Raw genomic sequence first — 22,057 nt, forward strand, 5'->3', positions numbered from 1 at the left:
GGCTGGAGGCGGAGGTGCCCCCTTCTCTGCCCCGTCCCGTCCCGTCCCGGCTCCGCGGTGAGAGCGAGGCGGCCCCAGCATCCTCCGTCCCTCCCCCCACCCCGGGCGTGGGGGCCTGCTTGCTTTTTCCTCGGCGGGCCGGGCCCCGCCGGTCGCCGCGGGGCAGCTCGGCCGCGTCCGGGCCGCCGGGCTCGGGGCGGAGCCGTGGTGGTGGCGGGGCGCCGCGGCCGTCTCCTGCCGGCGGTTGCGCAGAGGGTTGTCTCCGGGGCGCTTTCTGCGGGACTGGCAGGTGGGCGGCGGTGCAGCTGGTGTCGGACGCGCCCTTGGGAGGCCGCCGCCGCTGCTGTAGGCGACGCTTCCGAGTTTTCCTGCCAAATGATTGATCTTTTGGTTGATTCCCGGGGATGTTACAGTGAAGCTGCGCTCTCAAGTGGTGTTTGGACCCGATGGGATGCCGAAGTAGCATGTTTTCCTGTTTACACACTTAGAGAGGCTAAGCAGCGCTCACTCATCAAATCGCTCTATCCAGTCCTTCCCGTGTATTTCCTGGACAGGCTGTGACTGTGATGTGTTGTCTTTGATAGATTTCATGTAGCCGAGGCTTTGTCTGTAACATTACTGGGAGGAAGAAATGCAGCAGTGTCTAAAGGGATTTATTGACATGGTCTCAGCTCTCTTGAAGCATTTTTCTGAGGAAGCAGCTTCCTCTCCACCTTTTTGTGCTGAATTCTATGTCCCTTTGGGACAACTTGAGTCATGTGAAGAGCTTAGTGACGTTCTTGGCCCTGGCACATTGTGAAGGTTTTGGTGGCTGTGACTAAGGGGGTTGAGTCTGTAACAGAATTTGGACTGTCAGAGCAAGTCTTCGATCTCTGGTTTAACATGTTCTGTTTTATGGGAAAGGTGTATTCTGTACAACCTGGACAACTTGTGTTAGCGCTGAAATTGGAAAGTTAGCAAGTTGCAGCAGTCTGAATGTGATTTAGGGCAGAAAGTAAAACCCTAAATCAGGAGGGAGCAGGGATATTTCTGAAATACAGCAGGTTGTCGATACTTTGTGTGTTCCTTTTACACACTTGTTGAAGAGTAACAGGAGTGACGACCTGAGGCAATTTGGGAAACAAGCTGGGCATTTGATGAAAGGGAAGGAAAATTGTTAGCAGCTATGGAGTGTTACATTGCCATAGAGATGTCATAGAAACAGCATTTCTTTGGATGCACTGAGCTCTGTATGCTTGACTATACTGATTGCAGCTTGATATGTTGGCCCTTGTTTTCCCAAAGCCCTTGGGTTATAGTCTTTCAAACTACTGGGGTCCTTGAGATGAGCGATGTGGTGGTGGCCAGCTGAGCTGAGGCATGGTGGGACATAAAAGACTAAAAGAAAAGTTGGTGCCTTTTCTGTTTCAAGTGCCAAGGAGTTTTTGTCTGTGCTGTGTTTTTGTCAGAGAAAGCAACCCCAGCATCTCCAAGAGAAGAATACAACTTAAAATTTAACTCCACTTACTGTCTTGGTATCAGGCAGTGTAAAATGTAATGTATATTAATCATATTTTTAATGCACTGTAGAATTTTAATACACAAGTTCAGAGTAACATTGGAGCTTCTGTATTTAAATAAAAACATTGAAATGTGATGTCTAGGTGTGGCTCTTTTTAGTCTACCTAGAATCTCTGTAGTGTGAGCAACTGTTCTGAATCAGGTGACTCTTGCCAATTCCTTAATTCTCTGGAGCTTAGTGGGGTTTGTTTTGTTTTGTTTTGTGTTTTTTTTTCTTCTATATGATTGATCTCTGCAAGCTTGAGTACTGGATGGTGTCATCCCATCTCTCATGGCCCGGATTTCTAGAATCTGGTGGGCACTAGACTATACTTTGCTAGGGAACCAGGTGATCATACTGCAGTCTGCCTCAGAAGTCTCTTTCAGAATTTTGTGACTTCCTTGGCATTTTTTTCTTGTTTGGTGCATGATTAATTTAATGTTGGTCTTATTTTACCTCTGCAAATCCGTCATCATAAATGAACGTGCTAGAAGTACAAATGGTTTTCTCCAAGCGTGTTGAATACTTACTTGAAGGCATTGCCAAAGAAAATCAGAACTCTCAGTGATTGTTTTTAAACAAACCAGTTGTTAATGCATCATACAAATCTGAACAGCTTTCATTTTTTACAGCCCCTTCTTCTCTTCGCTTTCTCTCACTGATGGCTGCTGTTACTGCAGAGGTGAATCATTTGGAAGGGGGAACCCTGTGAACAGATCCCACCATTCCCGCTTCCTCTCCAGTCTCTCTCTGCCTCCTTTTGTAGTCCTCTACTTCCTGCAAATCACCCGAAAACTCTTTTGTCAATGAGCAGAAAAACTAGAAAGCAAACTTTTGGGGTTGTTAGGAAAGTACTTTTGCTGTTAATGGCAGATGCGCCTCATTTATGCAACCTAACGGTATGATTTGGTATGCGACTACATCGTTGACATTAAACTATATCTGCCAATGTACCAGGAGGTAGAAGGGGTGGTTCTTGATGGCCTTGTACAATCTCCTGTGTTGCTGTTACAGCAACAGCTAGGAGAGTGAATAAGTAATGTCTGTGTGCTGTCTTTCAGCAGAAGTGTGTCTTTTTTAGCATTTGGTTAGAGGGTTCAAGGTCACCACTTGATTCCTTGAAATCTCTTGATTTATTACTAAGCATGCATGCTTACTTTCTTTCTTTTTTTGAAATATCTGGTTACTCCCTTGCTGGATAGGAAACTCCGTAATTAAAAAACGTGTTCCATTTCTGAGGTCCAGTCCATGCATCCAAGAAAAGGCAGCAAACTAGTCAAACCTAATGGACTTACCTGTGCAAACTTGTGTTGTAGCCTTTTCAGATCTAGATGGCCTTGAAGTTGAAGTTTCTACTAGCTACAAAGATACTTTTCTTTATTCTGCATTACTGTAACAATTGCCAGACTCTCATTTGAGGTTAAAGAGGAAGAAGAACAGCCTGTTAAATTTAATAGTGTGTAGTAGCTGGCAAGAGCAGCAAAACAGGTCTTTGCAAAACATTAGAACACAAAACAAAGACATCCAGTGCTGTATTTCTGGAGGCTCAGAGATTTGTTGCCTTAGATCTGTATCTGTCCCCATAGTTTGTGTCCTCCAGGAGCTGTTCTCTTGTAAGGAAGCTTTTATGAAAGAGACTTCAATATCCAGAAGATAAATCTAACTTAAGAAAAATTTATTAAATTCTATTACATGGGCCCTCTGCAGTGTCTTATGTTTTCATTACTTAAAAAAACCACAGTAATGCCTGCTTGCTGGGTAAAGTTAATTTATAAACACTGTGCCATTCATATGGTAATAATAAGTTTCTAGTAACCCTCCAGGAATTGGCTATGATGAATTTGATAACAGATAACTACCACAAATGTTCTTTACGAGGTATCAACCTGGGAAAACTACTACAGACTGGTTTTTTTTGGTTGGTTGTTTTTTTTTTTTTTTTTGCCACCAAATAGAATGTGATGTACTTAATTCTACTTTAAGAAAGCTGTATGAGCAGGATACCTGAGAACGCTCTCATAACATGGGATCAATTACTAATTTAGAATTTCTCTTATGATACCAAGGGAGGAGGGAGTGAGGAAGCATGCAAGGATGCTGATGCTCAATCAGAATGATTTTTTTGGGTTGTGGTTTTTTTTTTCCCCCCTCTACCCAAAGAGAATTAGGATGTGGATGTGGTACACCAAGGCTCAAAAGTAGTAATTTGTTGGATTTGAAATTGTGGTATCTGAGTGATGGATTGATACAATATGTCGTTGTAGTCATTCCAGAATGTATTCCAGAAATCTTCCTGTAAATCTTCTCCCTCTAAATGTAACATTATTTTTAGTTTGGTCTGCCAAACATATAACCTTGCTTTGGTGAGAGAGTCCTGAAAATTGGAAGTTTTAGGTATATTTGAAGGATTCTGGACTTGAAGTTTCATTTAAGGTCATCACTGTAGCGACTGTAGTTTCACATTCTCCATCCTGTCAAATTTTGTGGTTGTGTGGGTTTTTTTTTGTTGTGTGTTTTTTTTTTTAAGCTGTCTTCATACAGATTTTTACCAGATCCACAGCATTCATACCCATTCTAACCTTCCACTGCTTAGTGAGCGAACCTTTTTTTTCTTGGTTCCCATTTAAACTTATTCTGTTAATGCCTCACATTCCACTTTACTACTAAGAAGCTTTTTGTTCTCCATTAAATTAGGCAGAAGGATCATCCTAGTGCTGATAAATTACAGTTGTCAAACTGAAGTAAGATAGTAAGCTTTATCTTGGACTTTTTTCTAATGTGGATGGGTCTTCTACCCATCTATTATGCTTGTATAGGTTATGATTCATTAAGTTACCTGTAATATTTAATTTCAAAAAGCTGTAGTTGCTGTAAGTAAATGACTGGTTCTTTTTTGTGTGTATTAAATATGCCTGAATGTATTATGACTTCTTAAAATCTTTCAGCTGAGAGAAAATGACTGCAATCAAGCATGCTTTACAGAGGGATATTTTCACTCCCAACGATGAACGCTTGTTGAGCATTGTAAACGTGTGCAAAGCAGGCAAAAAGAAGAGAAACTGCTTTTTATGTGCCACAGGTACGTAGTAATAACATACAATGTTTCTTGTTCTTCACCTTGTTTTTTTTATTCAGTTACCTTTGTTTTAGCTTTATTAACAATATCTATTCTTGCTCTGTATAAAACAGGTGCTTTGCGTTTCTAATCGAGAAAATCAATTGTAACTTGTACTTCCATTATTGCTTCTGTTAGAAAAGAAAGAAACCCTTGTACTTTTATTCCCAGATCTCATTGTAATTTGAAATGAATGAATCAAAATTATTTGCATGGGACTGGTGGGCTTTTGAAGCAGGCTTTCTGTAGTGCTTAGAAGGGAATTTAGTGGGCCTTTAGACTGATCCGCCTAAATAAAACACAATAAAGAGTATTGGTTAGAGTCCAAGGCAGAGGGCTCTGGGAAGGCGCACAGTAACTGAACTGAGTTCTAATGTTCCTTTAAGTGCATGTGTATTATATTGTGTCTCTTTGAAAAATTAGGTGCTTTGGGTTGATCTGTCAATAAATTAGCTTGCTAGATTTTTTTTTTTTGACTGAGTAATCTCAGAAAATGTTTTTATTCTGACTATAATCTCCACTTACCTCTGTGCTTTGTCAGTATGGCCATGGTCTGAAGTCTGCTTTATCAAGGAAATATCTGTAAATTGGGTTCATTACTTCACAAGCTGTATAGAGATGTATATCTGGTTGACTGAGACTTAAACTGAGCTGTGGATATTGTGGATGAAAATGTTTTAAAGGGTCTCTATTTGTTTTCATCAAATAAATATTCTGAAATCTCATCCACAGGCAATTAATTTCAGAAGCTGAAGTACAGTAGAAACAGATGTTGAAGTAATTTGTGCATTTTGAAATTAGTATTTTGTTTCATTTAACAGTGACAACAGAACGACCAGTGCAAGTAAATGTGGTAAAAGTGAAAAAATCTGACAAGGGAGATTTCTACAAAAGACAGACTGCATGGGCGCTTCGAGATCTTGCTGTTGTTGATGCCAAAGATGCTGTTAAAGTATGTGTAACTCTTCTTGGTTTAGTGTTCTGCTCAGAACATCCTTTCGGTTCCAAGTTAGAGTTAATTTCCTTGATATCAACTGCTTTAAAGCTTGGATTGATAACGCATTAATTAGGAATTAGTATGATACATTCCTGTGCTGCTTACACCTGTGTTTCTTCCAGCCTTTCCAAGAATATAACCCTGGTAAACTGAGTAAGAGTAGTCTAGATGTACTTGAATAGCAATAATCTGCATATCTGCCTTGCATATTGTAGTGGTCTTTCAGTGACTGTACAGTGCTTGTGCTAAGGACCAGTACTTTTTTGTTTGTTTCAAGTTTTGTATCATTTTTAATCCAAGCTTAGTTTCCCCTTAAAAAAAACTTGTGACCGTCTTACTAAGGACATTGAGCTACATGTAATGTTTTTTTGCTTGGATACTGAAAACCTTCTTAATGAGCAGTAAATAAGCTTTTGAAGGTGAGCTCTTTTATCTCTTCTCTAAGTTAAGACGTTAGCCATTTGTTGGAAGGCGTACAGTCCTGAGGTGATGTTCTTTTCCATAGAAAAGAGTAACCTATTTTTGATGATTTAAATTCATCTGTTGACATAAACTAAGATGTACAAACAGGCAGAGATGAAAATTCTTCATCCTGTGATGTCTGTTTTCATATTCTGTTAACTGGTGGTTTGGAAGAATAGTGCAGAATGCTATGAAGTTGAAAATTCTTTGGTTTCGCCCTCCCCAAGCATAAGTTAAATACGTCTTATTTCAGTTATCCATATACTAGTTGGCTAGACTTTAGATTTTTCTTTGCTGGTCCTAAATACCATGTTGGAGAATTGCTTCTTTCAAGTTAAGGTTCCATTTAAAATTGTACCATCTTTCAGGGCTTTTTCTTGCTAAACAGAATTCAGTTAACTGTTTTCAGAAATGCACTGTAATATATATACCACTCTAAAGAGTGATTTTGAAATTTTCTTTCAGAACCAAATGTTGACTGCTAAATTTTCTCATATTAAAAAAAAGTCAGAATTAAATTTGATAAGTGCATCACGTTTCGGTTTCCACATGTGATCCTATGCAACTCTTTTGACACAAGCCTTTTCTGCACTAATTGTCGGACAACTCAAATTTTATGTAATGATACTCTTTGCTTAAAAATGTATCAATGTAATCTGCGGAAAAAAGGCAGAACTGCTTTTATTGTACTGTTCAGGAAATACCATTTCCCGTGGTGTGCAGTTTCACGTGCAGCCTGCTTTTGCAGATAGTAGTGACAATAGAAGTAATAAGCAGCAGCAATAATAGTTTTTACAAACTATATGTAAGTAAGAATTTAACATATATCTGAGGCAATAATGTTTTTCATCAGAAGGAGGCTGGACCTTTTAAAATGCTTGGAATATGAGCTTTAAAACAGATTATCACTCGTTGCAGTCCGTACTGAGTTCATAAGTGGCTGTAGAAAGGAAAGTACTTTAATCAATTGTTATCAAAGCAGTATTCTCATCAGGCAATAAATCTAGTTGAAAATACTTCTATAATGTGTTTTTTTACCATTAAAAAAACAAATGATCTTTGATACAGCACCTGTTCAGTGCTATCAAATGCTATCATATCTATAAAATGTTTTCTACCCTTGCCTATTCCCCTGTCTCCGTAAATTGTGTTGTATGTGCTGTCAGTAATTCCAGCTACCATTTTTCATTTCAGAAGGCTAACGTAAGGCATTAGTCATTCTGAAGACAGTGTTTCAGGGCAGACAGCACTGCCAAACGTTCGTTGAAACTCTTACAGATCTTTGTATTATGTGTTATTGTTGCCTTATCTGCCTTGACAAAATACTGTCTTCATAGCATGGATTCTGGTTTTTCACTTTCAGTGTTCTAGCGCCTTCACTAAGTGCATCAGGGTGCCAGATCAGCTTAAGGTTGGCATCTGTGTAATTTCATTTTTATTTTTATGCTGTCATCTCAATAATTAAATGCATAAACAAATTCTGCTGCTCAGAGCCTGTAACTTATATCATCTTTTGCAGGAGAATCCTGAATTTGACTTGCATTTTGACAAAGTGTACAAATGGGTTGCAAGCAGCACAGTGGAAAAGAACACCTTCATTTCATGTATCTGGAAACTCAATCAGAGATATCTTAGAAAGAAAATTGACTTTACTAATGTTAGTTCACAGCTTTTGGAAGGTAAATTTCTACAACTGTATCTTAAGTGTAAAGTTTAATAATTATTATTTAAAACAGCTATACTAAAAAAAAATCCTTGTCCTCATGTTGTTTTCCTATTCGATTTTATTCTTTTATGTTTTCTACGTCTTCAGATAAACAAGGTGACTAAATAACAGATTTTCTGGTAGAAAACTGAGAACCAAGACAAAATACTTCATTAATGAAGGTCGAAATATTGATAAGGTTATTGTATTTCTAAAACATTCTGTTTCTTGAACAAAATAAAATCTACCCGCAAGATCTAGTAGGTCTAAATGTGTAATGAATCTGCTTTTGTTCCTGTTTTAACTTCCTCTGAATTAGAAAAATGCTTTAAAAAGTGATGCTTCAGTAGCATGCTAAAGGTTATATGAGTTTTATATGAAATTTCTAGTGTATAAACTGTGAAGCAAAAGCAAGCATATGTTAAATTTTGCTGGACCTCACTAGCGTTTACGTGACTGGTTGCTAAGAATGCTTTGTATCTTGTTCACTCATGCTGTATAAATATTTTTACAGTCACGTTATCTTTTAATAGTTAATTTTTTTTTGGTAAAGCCTGGTGAGTAAGAAAATCTCATATTGAGTCTGTCAGAAGTGTTTGAACTGTTGATATTAAATACTAAACTGGCTGTGGAGAAGAAAGTGATTTAGAAATGTCTAACAGGGAGGATAGCATTTCTCTATTTTGGTGTTGACTGAAATTTACTTTTAACCAACCTCTAACTCTTCAAATTCGTGCAATATTAAAACATTCAAACTTACTGCCACTTAAAAATATACACACTGTTCATGCTTTGTCTAGCTAACATTCTCTGCTTCCTTTCCTCTGCTTTTCCATTCCTTTTTATTCTTCAGAACTGCCTAAAGTTGCAGAAGGTGCGTAACACCTTTTTCCTTTATTCTGCTTTGTAAGCAGTTTTTCTTAAATACTGTGTGTGGTTTGTTTTTTTTTTTTTAAATAGTGCCTTGGATCGCTTGTTAAGTTGCTAGAGATAAGAGATGTTTCAAATGTTCTAAACACTTTCTGGCTGGACTGCGTTAATGTTCTGTAAATCGTTTGTCAGCCTTTGACTGGCTTGTTGGATTGAGTAAGCCCTGCCACAAGAAATCATAGTTCATGAAAACATTGTTATATAGTTTTCACTTACTTACTTTCACATACTTACTTTCCTACTCTGAAACTTGTCTTGAGTGTATATATATATATTTTATTTATTCAGTTCTACATTTCTTAATCAACTTTAGTATGTTTCCTTTATGCACCGTCTACCAAAAGAGAGAACCTAACTTCTACTGATCATCTGCTAACAAGTCTAGCATAATACTGCAGTATATTCTGGTGTTGATTACCAGTGTGAGAGGTGAATAAAGTGAGATAGTGTGTCCCTTTGTACATGCAATAAAGGAAGGTGGCTTCTTGTATTTTGCTTATGTTGCATAATTTGAAAGACATCAGTGTTGGGAACCAGTTCTGGAAATCTTAATGAAGCCCATGGAAGACTGAGATTTTAAAAAAATGTGTGTAGGTAACAAGTGCTTGTTACGAAAGTTGTTGAATGGATTAATTTACTTAAAGACAGTGGAACATACTTAAGTACTCTTCAAATGCTTGTGACTTTTTGCACTTGATAACGTGTTCTGTTTCCCTTCTCTACGTAAGAATCCGTTCCAAGTGGAGAGAACCAAAGTGTCGCAGGAGGCGATGAAGAGTCTGTGGATGAATACCAGGAGTTAAATGCAAGAGAAGAACAGGATATTGAAATAATGATGGAAGGGTGTGAATATGCTATTTCTAATGCTGAAGCCTTTGCAGAGAAGTTGTCGAGAGAGCTGCAAGTGCTAGATGGGGTAAACATGTCTTCTATGTACAGTGTGTTAGCTTGTTGAACTGTTTTCATTGATACTGACTATGTAGTGTTCTTTGAAAAGGTAGCTAACGTGTTCTGCTGCATATCTAGATATAGATCTATATCTGCTCCTCAGCAGAGCTACATCCTGTCTATTATCAGATTTGAAAGATCTTCATCTTTGCTCTTTACCTTCCACACCTTCAGGGGTGAGTCACAGGCTTTCAAATAAGGAGTTGAGAAGAAAAAAGGAAGGCCTTCTGCATGTACCTTTCTTGAAGGCAGGGGTGCAAGGAGAGAGAGAACAGATGTTTATGTCTCTGCATGTGAACCCTTATGCCTAAAATACTGCTCTAAGTGTAATTAGGAAACTGGCTTAGCCTAGTAACGTTGCAGTATTTGGCTGTCTGTAACAGTACTATTGTTTGCTATTTTGTTTTTTTACCCAACGTTCTAGAGGTTGCTTAGAAAACTTAAGGAGATGCAGGAGATACTGTCTTGAGGGAACAGTGAACAACCTCCTCAAGTTGTATGTTTCTCTTGTATTTTGAAAATGGCTGTTATCATAGAGAGAGCTCATTTTGCAACAGTAAATGTGACCTTATCACCTAAGCTGTTTTTCTGGCATTAAAAATGTTCCAGTATGGTAGAGATTACTGTTGTTTTTTGTTTTTGTTTTTTTTTTTTCAGATCAGTACTTCAATTCTAAGAACTTAAGCAAAGTTTTGGTTTTATATCTTTTCTTTATGAAATAAAAAAGTGTCGTAGACTGAGGAACTGCTGTGTTTGATAACACTTTAAATGAGAAGTACTGCAAGTTTATATTGTTTTGTTGCTTTCATCAAGAGCTCTGGAAAGTGTTTATTTGACAGTAATAGAGCCAGAAGGAGATATCAGAATGCTTTTGAGGTATAAAAATGTCTCTTAGAATGTTGTGGCTTAATTTTCTGTACAGGCAAATATCCAGTCAATTATGGCCTCGGAGAAACAGGTGAATATCTTGATGAAGTTACTGGATGAAGCTCTAAAGGAAGTTGACCAAATTGAGCTAAAGCTGAGCAGTTACGAAGAAATGCTTCAGAGTGTAAAAGAGCAAATGGATCAAATTTCAGAAAGTAACCATCTAATCCATCTCAGCAACACAAATAATGTGAAACTACTGTCAGAGATAGAGTTCTTAGTGGTAAGCATTTTTAGTGTTTACAGTGGTTGTTCACATCAAGTATAAAATTCTTTTAGCTTGTAGCCCTCTTTAGCAACCATGTATGAGATTAATTTAAAATAATGAATTTATTTTCTGTTTTATTATTGCACTAACTTCAGTAAGTTTTTATAATGATGGAATTGTATTTCTCATTTTTGGTTCAGCAGCATAACAAACTAACCTGCTTATGGACAGTGCTATCTGTTATTTTGTAGAATCACATGGATTTGGCTAAAGGTCATATAAAGGCCCTTCAGGAGGGAGATCTGACATCTTCTCGAGGCATTGAGGCCTGCACTAATGCAGCAGATGCCCTTCTGCAGTGTATGAATGTAGCTCTTCGTCCAGGTAATGTTTTTGTTAGGCTGCAGTCTAACATACACAATTTATTATGGTAGTGCCTTTATTGTATGTGCCTTTCTGACAAGTCTCAGGTTTTGTTTCTGTAGATTGAGGCAATTACGACCTCTGGTAGTTTTGGTTCCCACATACAATATACTACTATATGTTTTGTACTCTGTGAAGTTCTTTTTGTTTTTAGGACATGATATGCTTCATGCGGTGAAACAGCAACAGCAGAGGTTTAGTGACTTGCGCGAGCAGTTTGCACGGAGACTTGCCAGTCATTTGAACAGCGTGTTTGTTCAGCAGGTATTATTTCTTAACTATTTCATGTGAAATCTTCAGTCACACTTTTCCTGAGAAGAAAAACAATCCACCTAAAATTGGACTTGTTTTGTGAAGTAATCAGTAAATGAATGGACTGCTAGAGGCACTTCAGGCAGAGATATTACTTAGCATACCAAACTATAGTTGCCTACAGAAGTTCTCTTACATTTAAAAAAATCCACCTTTTTAGTGGGTTTGCTGTCTGAATTAAATACATCATGTGATATATAAGGATTTATTTTAATTGTAAATCTTGATTGAGGAGAAAAAGCATTGATTTTTTTTTTTTTAAGGGTGTCAGAAGCTGAGAACATTTGAACTTCTTTCTGTCTGAACTGCAAGGGCCATTAAAAAAAAAAAGTAAAACGTATAAAGACTTTTATTTTTTTGAGCCTTAACTTGAAACATTCAGAAATCAGTGTCCTAAGACTTGTTTCCTAAAGGCTGGTTGTGTTTTTGAGCACCAGTTTTTTAATATCTGTACTTTTTTATCTCCAATTAGTTTACTCAGACCCTCCTTCAACTCTATAACAGGTCCTCCTATCTTTCAGTTTCAGTGAGTACATCGGGTTTGATACAGTCTTTTCTAACTAATTTTTTTGAGCTTGACTTACCTAACTAGCAGCTGCATCTTTGGCTTTTCAAAAATAAATTTGTCCTTACTGATTGCAGAGCATCAGATTTTTATGCCCCTTCTCACTTCCGTGTTTTTTATCAGCCCTCAAGCTTTGTTCGTCTGTTTATGAGCTAACTTTCCTCTGATCTGATCGCTAGAAATTGCTAAGAGACAGATTGAGATGTATGGAGGAAAAATATTTTCAGGAAATTGTAATATATGTGCAACTGTACAGATACTGCAGTTGTGTGAAACTCTAATATTTGTAAATAAAAAATAATTCTGTTTTTATATATATTAGCATGAAGTTTTAGTTTTTATGTATTAGACTGTGTGCAGAAAATGTAACAGAGTTATGCTGGGTAATTGTATAGAAAACTGCACACAGACTATGTGTCCTGGCCTCTAAATGTGCAAGTGAAAGCTATGTTGTCCAAGTCCTGTGTAAATGCATTCACCAAGTATCAATACTGGACTTGCATATGAAAGTGGCTGTTTAACAGAATGCCTTTTCTGATGTTCTGTTCTGAGGATTTTATTTTTTAAAATTGTACGAGATTATTATTACTATTTAATACTACATGTATTAGATGAAATACTTCTAAAGAAACTTTTCAGTGCTATTGAGAATGCTGATACCAATTTGCAATTTTTAAATTTCTTTTTTATTTTTTTTTAAAATTCTGGTACTTCTAGTGGCCATACATTTGTCTTTCATATAAAGTTGCCCTCTGAAAAGTTTTAGCCTGCTGTTAGCTGTTGGGTGTTAATCAGCAGATAAATATGACCTCGCTGTAAGGTTAAGCAGGAAGAGTTCATTAACTGCAGGAGATGATTGATCCTCTGCAAAGCCTTTTTGCTTGTTGTAAAAGAAAAAAATGTTTGTGTACTTCTTTTTGAAATATGGATTCAAGTGTTGGAGGTATAACAGTTTATCTTACTAAAATGACCTTGTTTTGTTAGTCTGATGAATAGAATATAGCAATTTCTCAGCCCCATGTTTTTGAAAAGTCTAACTGGAATATTTTGTTACCTTTAATGCCTGAAGAGTTGCATTATTTGTTTAGAATGTTTCTTTTTAAAAAAATAAATAAAAGCACTTCAGAAAAAACTAAGGCAGATAAAGATTTCTAAATGAAAATGGCAAATGAAAACATGATGATGTCTAGGCAGCTGCTAATATAAGCAAGACATGTTCTGAGTCCGAACTCATTAGATGGAAAACCAAAGTTGCATTGACATTTCTTCTTAATATATTTATCTTAGAAGCATGAAATTCTTTTTTTTTTTAAAGCAAACAAACCTAATGCTGTGTTAAAACTACTGTTGTAAAATATTAAGATACTTCATCTCCTTTACATAAAAATGATAATAAATCTTAAAAGTTTTAAACACAAATGCAACTTTGGATTGCTGTTCACTGCAGTGTTAAAAACTGTTTGCAGTAACTTACTAACAGTTAATGTAGTTGTCTTTATTGTGTCCTAATAATATTTGATTAACTTTACTGTGTGCCTATAACTTTAAAGATTTTTTTTTTTTTTTAACAACCAGGTTCAACATTCAATTAAAAGGAAACTCTGGGCTTTCTGCCTTTGAAATATGAAATAGTTTGAAGCTTTGAAACTCTGAAATAGTTGAAAAACAAACTTGCGGTATCATTTGGTAGCGGTTGGTGTAAATGGCTGTGCAGTGAGAGGAAGCCTATTAATTAGATGGAGAAAGTACACCTAGATGCTCCATAATGTTTTGAAGCAGACTGAACAGGACATAATTTAGGACAACCAGAATGATTAGTCCTATTGGCTAATGTTGGCTTGGAGAGAGAAATTTTTCTTGGGAGGGGATTTGTCATCTAGCTTATGAAGAATGCAACTGCTAAGCAAAAATAAAAAGTTTTATGTAATAAAGGGACATGAGTAAGACTGTTAGATGAAAGAAGCAATAAAAATTGGGATAGATGAGTATTTCCTAGCAGAAATATGAAATAGCTTTGCACTGACTTAGTTGAAGAAAGCTATGAAAGCCAACAGGTAAATTATCTTAAACTGTAGTGAACTTGAACATTAAAATGCATGCTGTAAGAAAGTTGCACACCAGGGGATAGGATAGAGAACCATAAATGGTTTTCTGTATCTTGTTTTAATAAAACAATATCAAAGATCTGTCGAAAATACTTGCTGCATAGGTACCCAGAAGTACATACTGTATCAAGTATGACCTCAGTAATCACATCAGCAGCTGTGTGGCTAATGCTGACTGGATTCCAATTCCAAATTATATGTTGCAATAATTACACTTTACAAAATTAGCTTTTTGTTGGAGTCAGACCACAAGATTGTTTTTAGAAGGGAGATTTATAGTGTGACCCTTTCCCTTTGTCTGTGAGAATATATGAATGAAGTTGGCTGTGACTTTGCGTCCACTTGTGTTTTAGTTTTATTGTAGTTAAGAGAACAGGACTTGAAGTGCATTTTCATGTTGGTTACAAAAAAGTAGTCCAGTTTTACTCAGAAGCTGGCATGTTTGCATTGCGTTACTTACTAAAGGTTAGTATTTTACAAATAATATAAAGACTCATATCTTTGTTTTTAAAAAAACAAAAATCTGTGAATGTATTGCGGAGTTTTTAGGGCTTTTTTAACCAAAGGCTTAAACGAATTAGTACCCAATACAATAGAGAAGAGTGAGCCAAAGTTGCTTTAGTTTTGACTTTGTGATCCAAACTGGCTTCTGTTCCAACTTAGACATGCAAAGGCAGTTTTAAACTGTATAGCTTATATTCTGCCAACTTGTCATATCCAAAATTGTAACTGTCCAGGAATGCTTCCTCTGTCAGGGACTGAAGTTGACTCACCTGTATAAACCACCTGCATGTTATGCTACAGGAATTGGAGACCAATTAGGACAATCTTTTTGTGCTGCCATGGCACAAACTATACTTAAGATCAAGTTCTCTTGCTGTAAAAAAGATTTTTACAGAAAATATAAAAGCCATTTTGAAATCAAGTCTCATCCTTCCCTCTGTTAATCCGGGGCTAATGGTTGTGCCTTCTGCTCCGTGGCTGAACTGTGGTGTTAACCTTGCTTGCTTCCTGAATTGCTAAAGAAGCTTGTGAGTTCAACAAGTGAAAGCTTAAAAAAAGCTTAATGATATGTTGTTCAAGCAATACGATGTGATCTTCACTTGCAGGATAGGGTGTTTTTTCAGATGATAAGCCAGAGAAAGGAGGAGCACGAAATTAGTAGCTTACTGTTAAATATGTTGGTTTATACTGCATGTCATAAACTGTTTAGTAAATGTTTACTGAAAGCGGGTGCATGTCTTGTGTGGAGGGAGAGAGAATGGGTGTGAACTGATGTTTTTTAGAGACTCAATCAAGGCTTGGCTAAAGTGGACTAAAGTAGGTCAAATGGGAGCAGGCTTTCACAGGTGTAGAATAAAGCCCATCATTAACAGCTAGGCCACCCATTCACTGGGATTTAAGATATGGGTCTTACGCTATGTGGGAACAACATCTTTAAAAAGAAGCAGCTATGGATTGTTTTTTGTTTTGTTTAGAGAAATAAGGTAATAATCTCTTAGAATTTTTCAGAAACAATTGAACACTTGTCATTAAATCTTCACTCAGGTGTACCTTGCATTCTCATGCAAAAAATGCCAGATTAACTCACGCTGAAGCCTTACAATGAACAAGTTTACTAAGGTGCATTACCTGCCACAACCATAATATCTCAGTGTCCATACTGTGTTAGGCATCTTTTCAATCTGTAACTTTGTTTCTCTGCAAGGTATTTTGATGCTTTTCTGTTGGAATGGGATGCTGTCTTCATTTTAAGTTTTTTGGGAAACTTCTAGTACATCTGTGTAGTGCTCCCAGATTGACTTTAATATGTTCTCTTATCAAGGGTCACGATCAGAGTTCTACTCTTGCCCAGCACTCTGCTGAATTGACATTACCCAATCACCATCCATTTCACAGAGATTTACTTCGATATGCTAAACTGATGGAGTGGCTCAAGAACACAGATTATGGGAAATACGAAGGGCTAACAAAGGTATGTGAAGTGCTCTAATGATGCTGGAGAATGTACATACTATACTATATTTGAGAGTCAAAAGAATTGCCTGTGTGTGTGTGCATGTCCTTTTAATATTCTTTAAGTTTAATTCACTGCTCCTTTTTTCTTGTTCCTCTTTGGAATAGGAGTCTTCATTTTTTTGATATTTGTTGTATCCTGTTTTTTTTTTTTTCCTGCAAGATTCTATGTCTCTGTTCTGAAGTATCATAAGATATTAATCTTAATATTTGCATAAAACACGTTTGCCATTTTACAGTCTAGTAAGAAAAATAAAAGCCATTTTCATGTTGATGTGCTTGTTGCCTGTGTGACATCTTTATTTCAACAGACCTTCATTTCACTTGGGAATATCAAATCTTCAGCGGTCTCTTGTAAAGTAGATTAAATAGAAACATTTTGACTTTGTATATATGTAACTTTCAACTACCTTGTTTAAAACTGACATGGAGTGAAGAAATTACTACAGAAGTACATAAAATATTTAGATGTCCTTGCAGAACAAGTCATCTTTTATTAGAGTACTATCGTTCTTAAAAACTCAACCATGGAAGATTTAAATTAGACTTCTTAAAATGGCTTAGAAATAGTTGTTCTTTTGCCTTCAGTGTAAGGCAAATGGTCAATGAATGGTTGCCATCTTTGTGATCTTCTAATTAAAAATTGAGAGACTTACGTATTTGTAAGTAACAAGATTTTGAAGAACATAGGAAAAAAAATTCTTGGGTGATCTCTGTTGAGAAATAAAATATTGTTATAACCTTGGTACTAAAAAATATAAACAAAACAGATAATCTTCAAACTTATTCCAGTTGTTGTGCCTCTTGTCTCTTTAAAATTTGAGCTTATTTTTGGCAGTGTTGCAAACAAATTATTTTGGGATTGATTGAATCTTACAAGTAGGCACAGAAAGTTTGTGTCTCCCAAAGTTTTCAGGTCTTTTGTTTTCCTTCTGAGAATAGTAATAAAGGAGGTCACACACTCAGGAAGATGTGTCGGAATGGCATCTTTTTTGCTTTTTTTTAGGGATAGTAAGAGTCTAGGAAAAGAGGCTACAGAGAATGGTGCTGAATTCTCTCTGTTCTGATCTTGAGTTGAATTCCATGATGCTCTACCACTAGTAATCCTTTTCGTGTGTACCACATTGCATATCTTTCCTTATGGAGAAGTAGCAGTTTCTGATTGATGCTCACTGAACTCACTAGGAAAATGAATGTAACCTGCTTAAATATCAGGAATACGTTTTTGTGCATGCTACATAAATATATATACACATATATGGTCCAAACCAGTTTGTTATTTAGTAGAACTTATATACTTGCTGGTTTTTAACAACTATTTAACTGTAATATAACAAAGTCAAAATGTATACATGTTAACTAACTTTATATTTTTCTGTTAAGAATTATATGGATTATTTATCACGACTGTATGAAAGGGAAATAAAAGATTTCTTTGAAGTTGCCAAGATCAAGATGACAGGCACAACCAGAGAAGGAAAAAAGTTTGGTAAGCTTCCAGGAGGCGCATATCTTGCTTTGAATCGTATTATTTGCATATAAAATACTCATTACAACAGCTAGGGCTGATTTTAAAATGGTGTGAAATTGTTTACTTATGGCAAGTGAAAAAAGTTGGATGAAAAATATGATTGGTAAAACTTCTGACTTCCACAAGGCCAAAGATGCACAACTGAAATCTTGTGGAATTGGTCAAGATAGAAGGATAAATTATGATACTTCTCAGATTTTCAAATCTACACTCACTTTTTAACAAACTACCAGACATATTTCATTACTTCAACTATCCTGATTTATTACTGGAACAAATCTGAAAAGTCAAGTCTTGTATATTAAAGAAAGCTTGGGCAGCATGTATGTGTTCCTTCTGCTGTTATTTTTGCTTTTAATAAGTTTTGGGTGGAATTTGAAGAAGCTTGTTTTACTGCTAATTCTGCCCAAGGGAACTTGCTTATTTCATTGGATTTTCAGTGGGGTTTATCTGTGTAGTCCGAGACTAGGAATCATACTTTGTTAACTTGTAGGTCTTTCCATTTAAGGGAGTATGTGTTCCTGCTAGGATTAAATAGTCTAGTGTATGGAAGTGAAGCTTTTAATATAATAACCTGAATACTTAGACAGCAACAGTGATATAGGTGTATTTATATATTGGCTATTCTGTATTTTAAACTGCACTGTTTCAAAACTTGTTTAATTTGTTTGTTTGTTTGTTTTTTGCCACAGTTCACTAGTTTCCAAATTCTAAATTCAGTATTTGTGTGCAGCTTTACCTAGTAAATTCTGTCAAGCCTGTTTTGGGTCCTGGACTTGCACTTTGAAATTCGATACTGGAGAACAGAAAGTAATGAAAGGAAGAAAGCAGGAGAATGAGGAGGCTTGAATGAGGAAGGGGGAAGCTGGAAAAATAGTCTTGGCAAGCTATTAGACATGGAGAGCAAGTGGTGCTATAACATGTCGTTGTCAGAACAGTTAAATTCATAAATCTTGAAAAGCTATCTTATTGCAAGAAGAAAAACACTATCTTAATATAAATTGATTTCTAACACATTCTCAATACTTTGCCTTGGCACTTCTTTTGTGATTTGCATTTGTGAGCAGACAGTTTTTGTAGCAATTTCCGAACTTATGTAAATGTTACGAGCAATCAGGCATTTTGGAGGAAGAAGTCCTTCAATTCACCAACGTAAGAGCTGCATCTTGAGAAGGCTTCCGTTGTGTATTTGTGCAAATGTATTTATTTTGTAGCAGCTTATAACAGTGTGTAGTTTCAAAGGCTTCTATGTTGGAAGGTAGTAGTTGTGCTATTACTAGTTGCACATTAATTCAAAATACATCACTTCTTAATAGTAAACTTATTTAAGGAATATTATAGGTTCATAACGCTCCAGTTGTACTCAAAACCTAAAGATGACCTGTTTCTGAGCTGTGTTGGTGTGTGTTCTTGCCATTTTTTTGTGCTTTGGGAATAGCACTGCTATTTGAATGCCTCAAATGCAGAGGGGATGCTGGGGGAATTCTGGCATTCTGTGCTAGTGCAAGGTTCTTTGTCTGCATCTTTATGGCAACAAAAAAAATCTGGATCGTGAGCATTCACACTTGTCTTAAGTAGTCCTTTTTTTTTTTTTTTTTTTCTTCTTTTCTGATGAAGCCAAGACTTTGATACTTAAATACCATAAAATCAATGTGGGAAAGAGTGCTACTACTGTCATATGTTTACATGATGTGGCTTCTCAAAAGCCACTGTGGCTTCCCTGATTGTCCAGGGCCTGATCTTTGCCTATAGTTCTTCAGATTCCAAAAAATAATCCTGTGCATTTTGAAATTGAGGATGATGAAGTGGGACCAATGCATGACAGTTCCATATGCCAAATATATCAAGCCTAAACGTTTTTATTCAAAAACTGCCAAAACCCCCAAGATCTGAAAACTAGTCTGGAATTAAATTCAAGTTTGATGTTACAATTGTCAGTAGTGTTGCCTACTTGAGAACATCTGGTATTTAAGACATGTTTGTGGCATTTAGAAGTATTTACTCATTCTATTACAGTAGGTTCTGCGTGCCTGCTCCATTTTGGGGGGCTTGTAGCATCCATCCTCATCAAGATCTTCTTAATACTACATATTGCTTTTAGTGTATGTATGCAAATGCCTTTTACTGGTTAGGGATTCTCCATTTACTACAAATGCCCACTTACGCTAAATTTCATACTGAAGTCCACTTGAGGAAACTGTTTATTCTGCAAAAACCAGGAAAAATAAAAAACCACCTTGTAAATTTTTTACTATATATTGATTGTTTTCATCCTCTCCGAATTTGCTGTCATCAATTTTTGGTTCAGCGTGAATACAAAAGATGTATTCTCTATGTAAACATCCTGATTTGCGAGCAACAGAAAAGGTTGGCCAGTCTTACTGTTGATATGAATGATTATGCAGTATTGGTGTGTGTCTTTTAAATTGAACAGGTGGACAATCTCTCTGACTCAGTACAAAATTACATAAATACGTTTTAATTTCTTCATGTCTATTATCGATATGATGATTGATCTTGGAAACTGAGTCTCTTGCAGTATTAACTGACAAATTAAACCTTAATTTAATGGACCTCTCAATTTGGGAGAACTTAAATACATGTTACAAAAAAATGTTCTTTCAACGCACTATAGGAGAAAAAGCAAATTTTAATACTTAGAAACTTACTCTGTTTTCCATATAGCTTACAGACTGAATTTTTAGAATAGTACCTCCCCAACTAAATGTGTTTGCAATGTAGTTACTTGCTGCTTATAGTTCTCTGCATGTTTCTTTCCAGTTAGAGCTTAACTTGCATCTTGTGCATGGTTTGTGCAAACTGCATTTTAACTTGTCTTTGTCTTTGATGCTTGCAACCTAATCCATCCCAGCTACACTGCCTCGAAAAGAAAGTGCTGTCAAACAGGAAACTGAGAGTGAGTATAACTAGTTGCATTAGTTGGTATTGTCAATGCATGTGTGTCAATGTCAAGGTGTAGTGCTGCATCATGGAAAAATCTACCTAACACTGAAGCACCCCGTTCAGAATGAAATAAGCGTTAGCAGAATCATTGGTTTTGCAAGGCAAAAATGAAGCACAGCTAAAATGGCCCAACATAGACGTTGAGAGGAGGGTTTGCAGGTAAAAGACAACATCTTTTAGTTTTCCCATGCTACCAGTTGATCTAAAATACATGTTTGTGCCTGAAAGCTTGTTGTAGTTTTCCAGCTCTTCCAGTAGGCTGGGGTGACAACTTTTATTACATGTATAGACTGTGTCTTGTGTCCCTAGACTAGATGCCAACATAGCAGTTAAATGAAACTTTCAGGATTGCTTCTAAGTTGCTTTGTGATTGAGATGTGAGAAGTTTACATGGAGGTCAAATATTGATGATTTCTTGGTCTTTTTTGTTACTATCTTTCTCTATCCTGTTCCAACATTTCTGAAAATTTTGGGAAAAATAAAAATATATGTTCCTCACCTAGGAGAAGGCTCCACAATATCAGGAAGAAATGTCCAAATGTTAATTATGATCAAAAGGAGGGGGAGCATTAGCAGTAGAGTTACTGTGGGATTGTAGATCCAACAAAATAGCTGAAGTGAACTATGTGGACGAAAGGATGTTAACAGCAGAAAGATTAAGTTCAAGATGAAAAGGTGCCTATGTGTATATAAAGCTTTTTAATTTTTTTCCCTCTTGTGGATTAATTCTTTTCCTTGTGACAGCCTTTGCCCAAAGTATGTTCACAAAGATCATAACTAGTCTTTGCTTCCAAGTTTTCAAGGAGAATGTCTATCCCAGTGTTCCTGTGTTTCACAGTTTTGTTGCTTTTATACTTTTTTCCATACTTCACAATAAGGGCTTATAAAGCTACATTGTACTTTGAAACTTGCTTAAGTATTTCAGTTACCTTGTAATGAGAAAAGAATGTATTTATAGCAAAACCATTTGCAGCTTAGACAAAAATTGTTTGATTTTAACGTAGGAGTACTAGCAACTCTTGATCTTGTACATTCTGTAATGAACTTGTTCTTCTTGAGTATTTTATTCCGCCTTTGCTTCCCTCCTTCATAGTGTCTTTATTTCACAGGTCTTCATGGAAGTTCTGGAAAATTAACTGGGTCTACTTCTAGCCTAAATAAACTCTCTGTTCAGAGTTCGGGAAACCGTAGGTCTCAGTCGTCCTCACTGTTGGATATGGGAAACATGTCTGCCTCTGACCTTGATGTGGCTGATAGAACAAAATTTGATAAGGTAAATCCAAAATGTTGCATAGGATTCCTGCTTAGT

General features: G+C 36.4%; 1 protein-coding gene across 7 annotated transcripts in view; it reads left to right on the forward strand.

Annotated features, from left to right (window-relative positions):
* Window positions 1–22,057, forward strand: part of EXOC1 (exocyst complex component 1) — a 32,789-nt gene continuing 10,732 nt past the window's right edge. Inside the window, exons 1-13 of one of the 7 annotated variants that reach the window (XM_086612385.1) lie at window positions 1–57; window positions 4,486–4,619; window positions 5,477–5,607; window positions 7,634–7,793; window positions 9,478–9,665; window positions 10,620–10,847; window positions 11,084–11,216; window positions 11,410–11,519; window positions 12,040–12,093; window positions 16,063–16,212; window positions 17,637–17,742; window positions 20,657–20,701; window positions 21,858–22,021. In XM_086612385.1, the coding sequence (XP_086468511.1) occupies window positions 4,496–4,619; window positions 5,477–5,607; window positions 7,634–7,793; window positions 9,478–9,665; window positions 10,620–10,847; window positions 11,084–11,216; window positions 11,410–11,519; window positions 12,040–12,093; window positions 16,063–16,212; window positions 17,637–17,742; window positions 20,657–20,701; window positions 21,858–22,021 (1,593 nt within the window). In that variant the 5' untranslated portion in view covers window positions 1–57; window positions 4,486–4,495. Of the gene's footprint in view, window positions 58–444; window positions 460–1,772; window positions 4,282–4,372; window positions 4,620–5,476; window positions 5,608–7,633; window positions 7,794–8,672; window positions 8,694–9,477; window positions 9,666–10,619; window positions 10,848–11,083; window positions 11,217–11,409; window positions 11,520–12,039; window positions 12,094–16,062; window positions 16,213–17,636; window positions 17,743–20,656; window positions 20,702–21,857; window positions 22,022–22,057 lie in introns of those variants that run through there. The other 6 variants (XM_086612387.1, XM_086612386.1, XM_086612388.1 and 3 more) reach the window with 6 other exon arrangements.

Source organism: Tauraco erythrolophus, chromosome 5, assembly GCF_009769465.1.
Source record: "Tauraco erythrolophus isolate bTauEry1 chromosome 5, bTauEry1.pri, whole genome shotgun sequence".
Taxonomy (NCBI): domain Eukaryota; kingdom Metazoa; phylum Chordata; class Aves; order Musophagiformes; family Musophagidae; genus Tauraco; species Tauraco erythrolophus.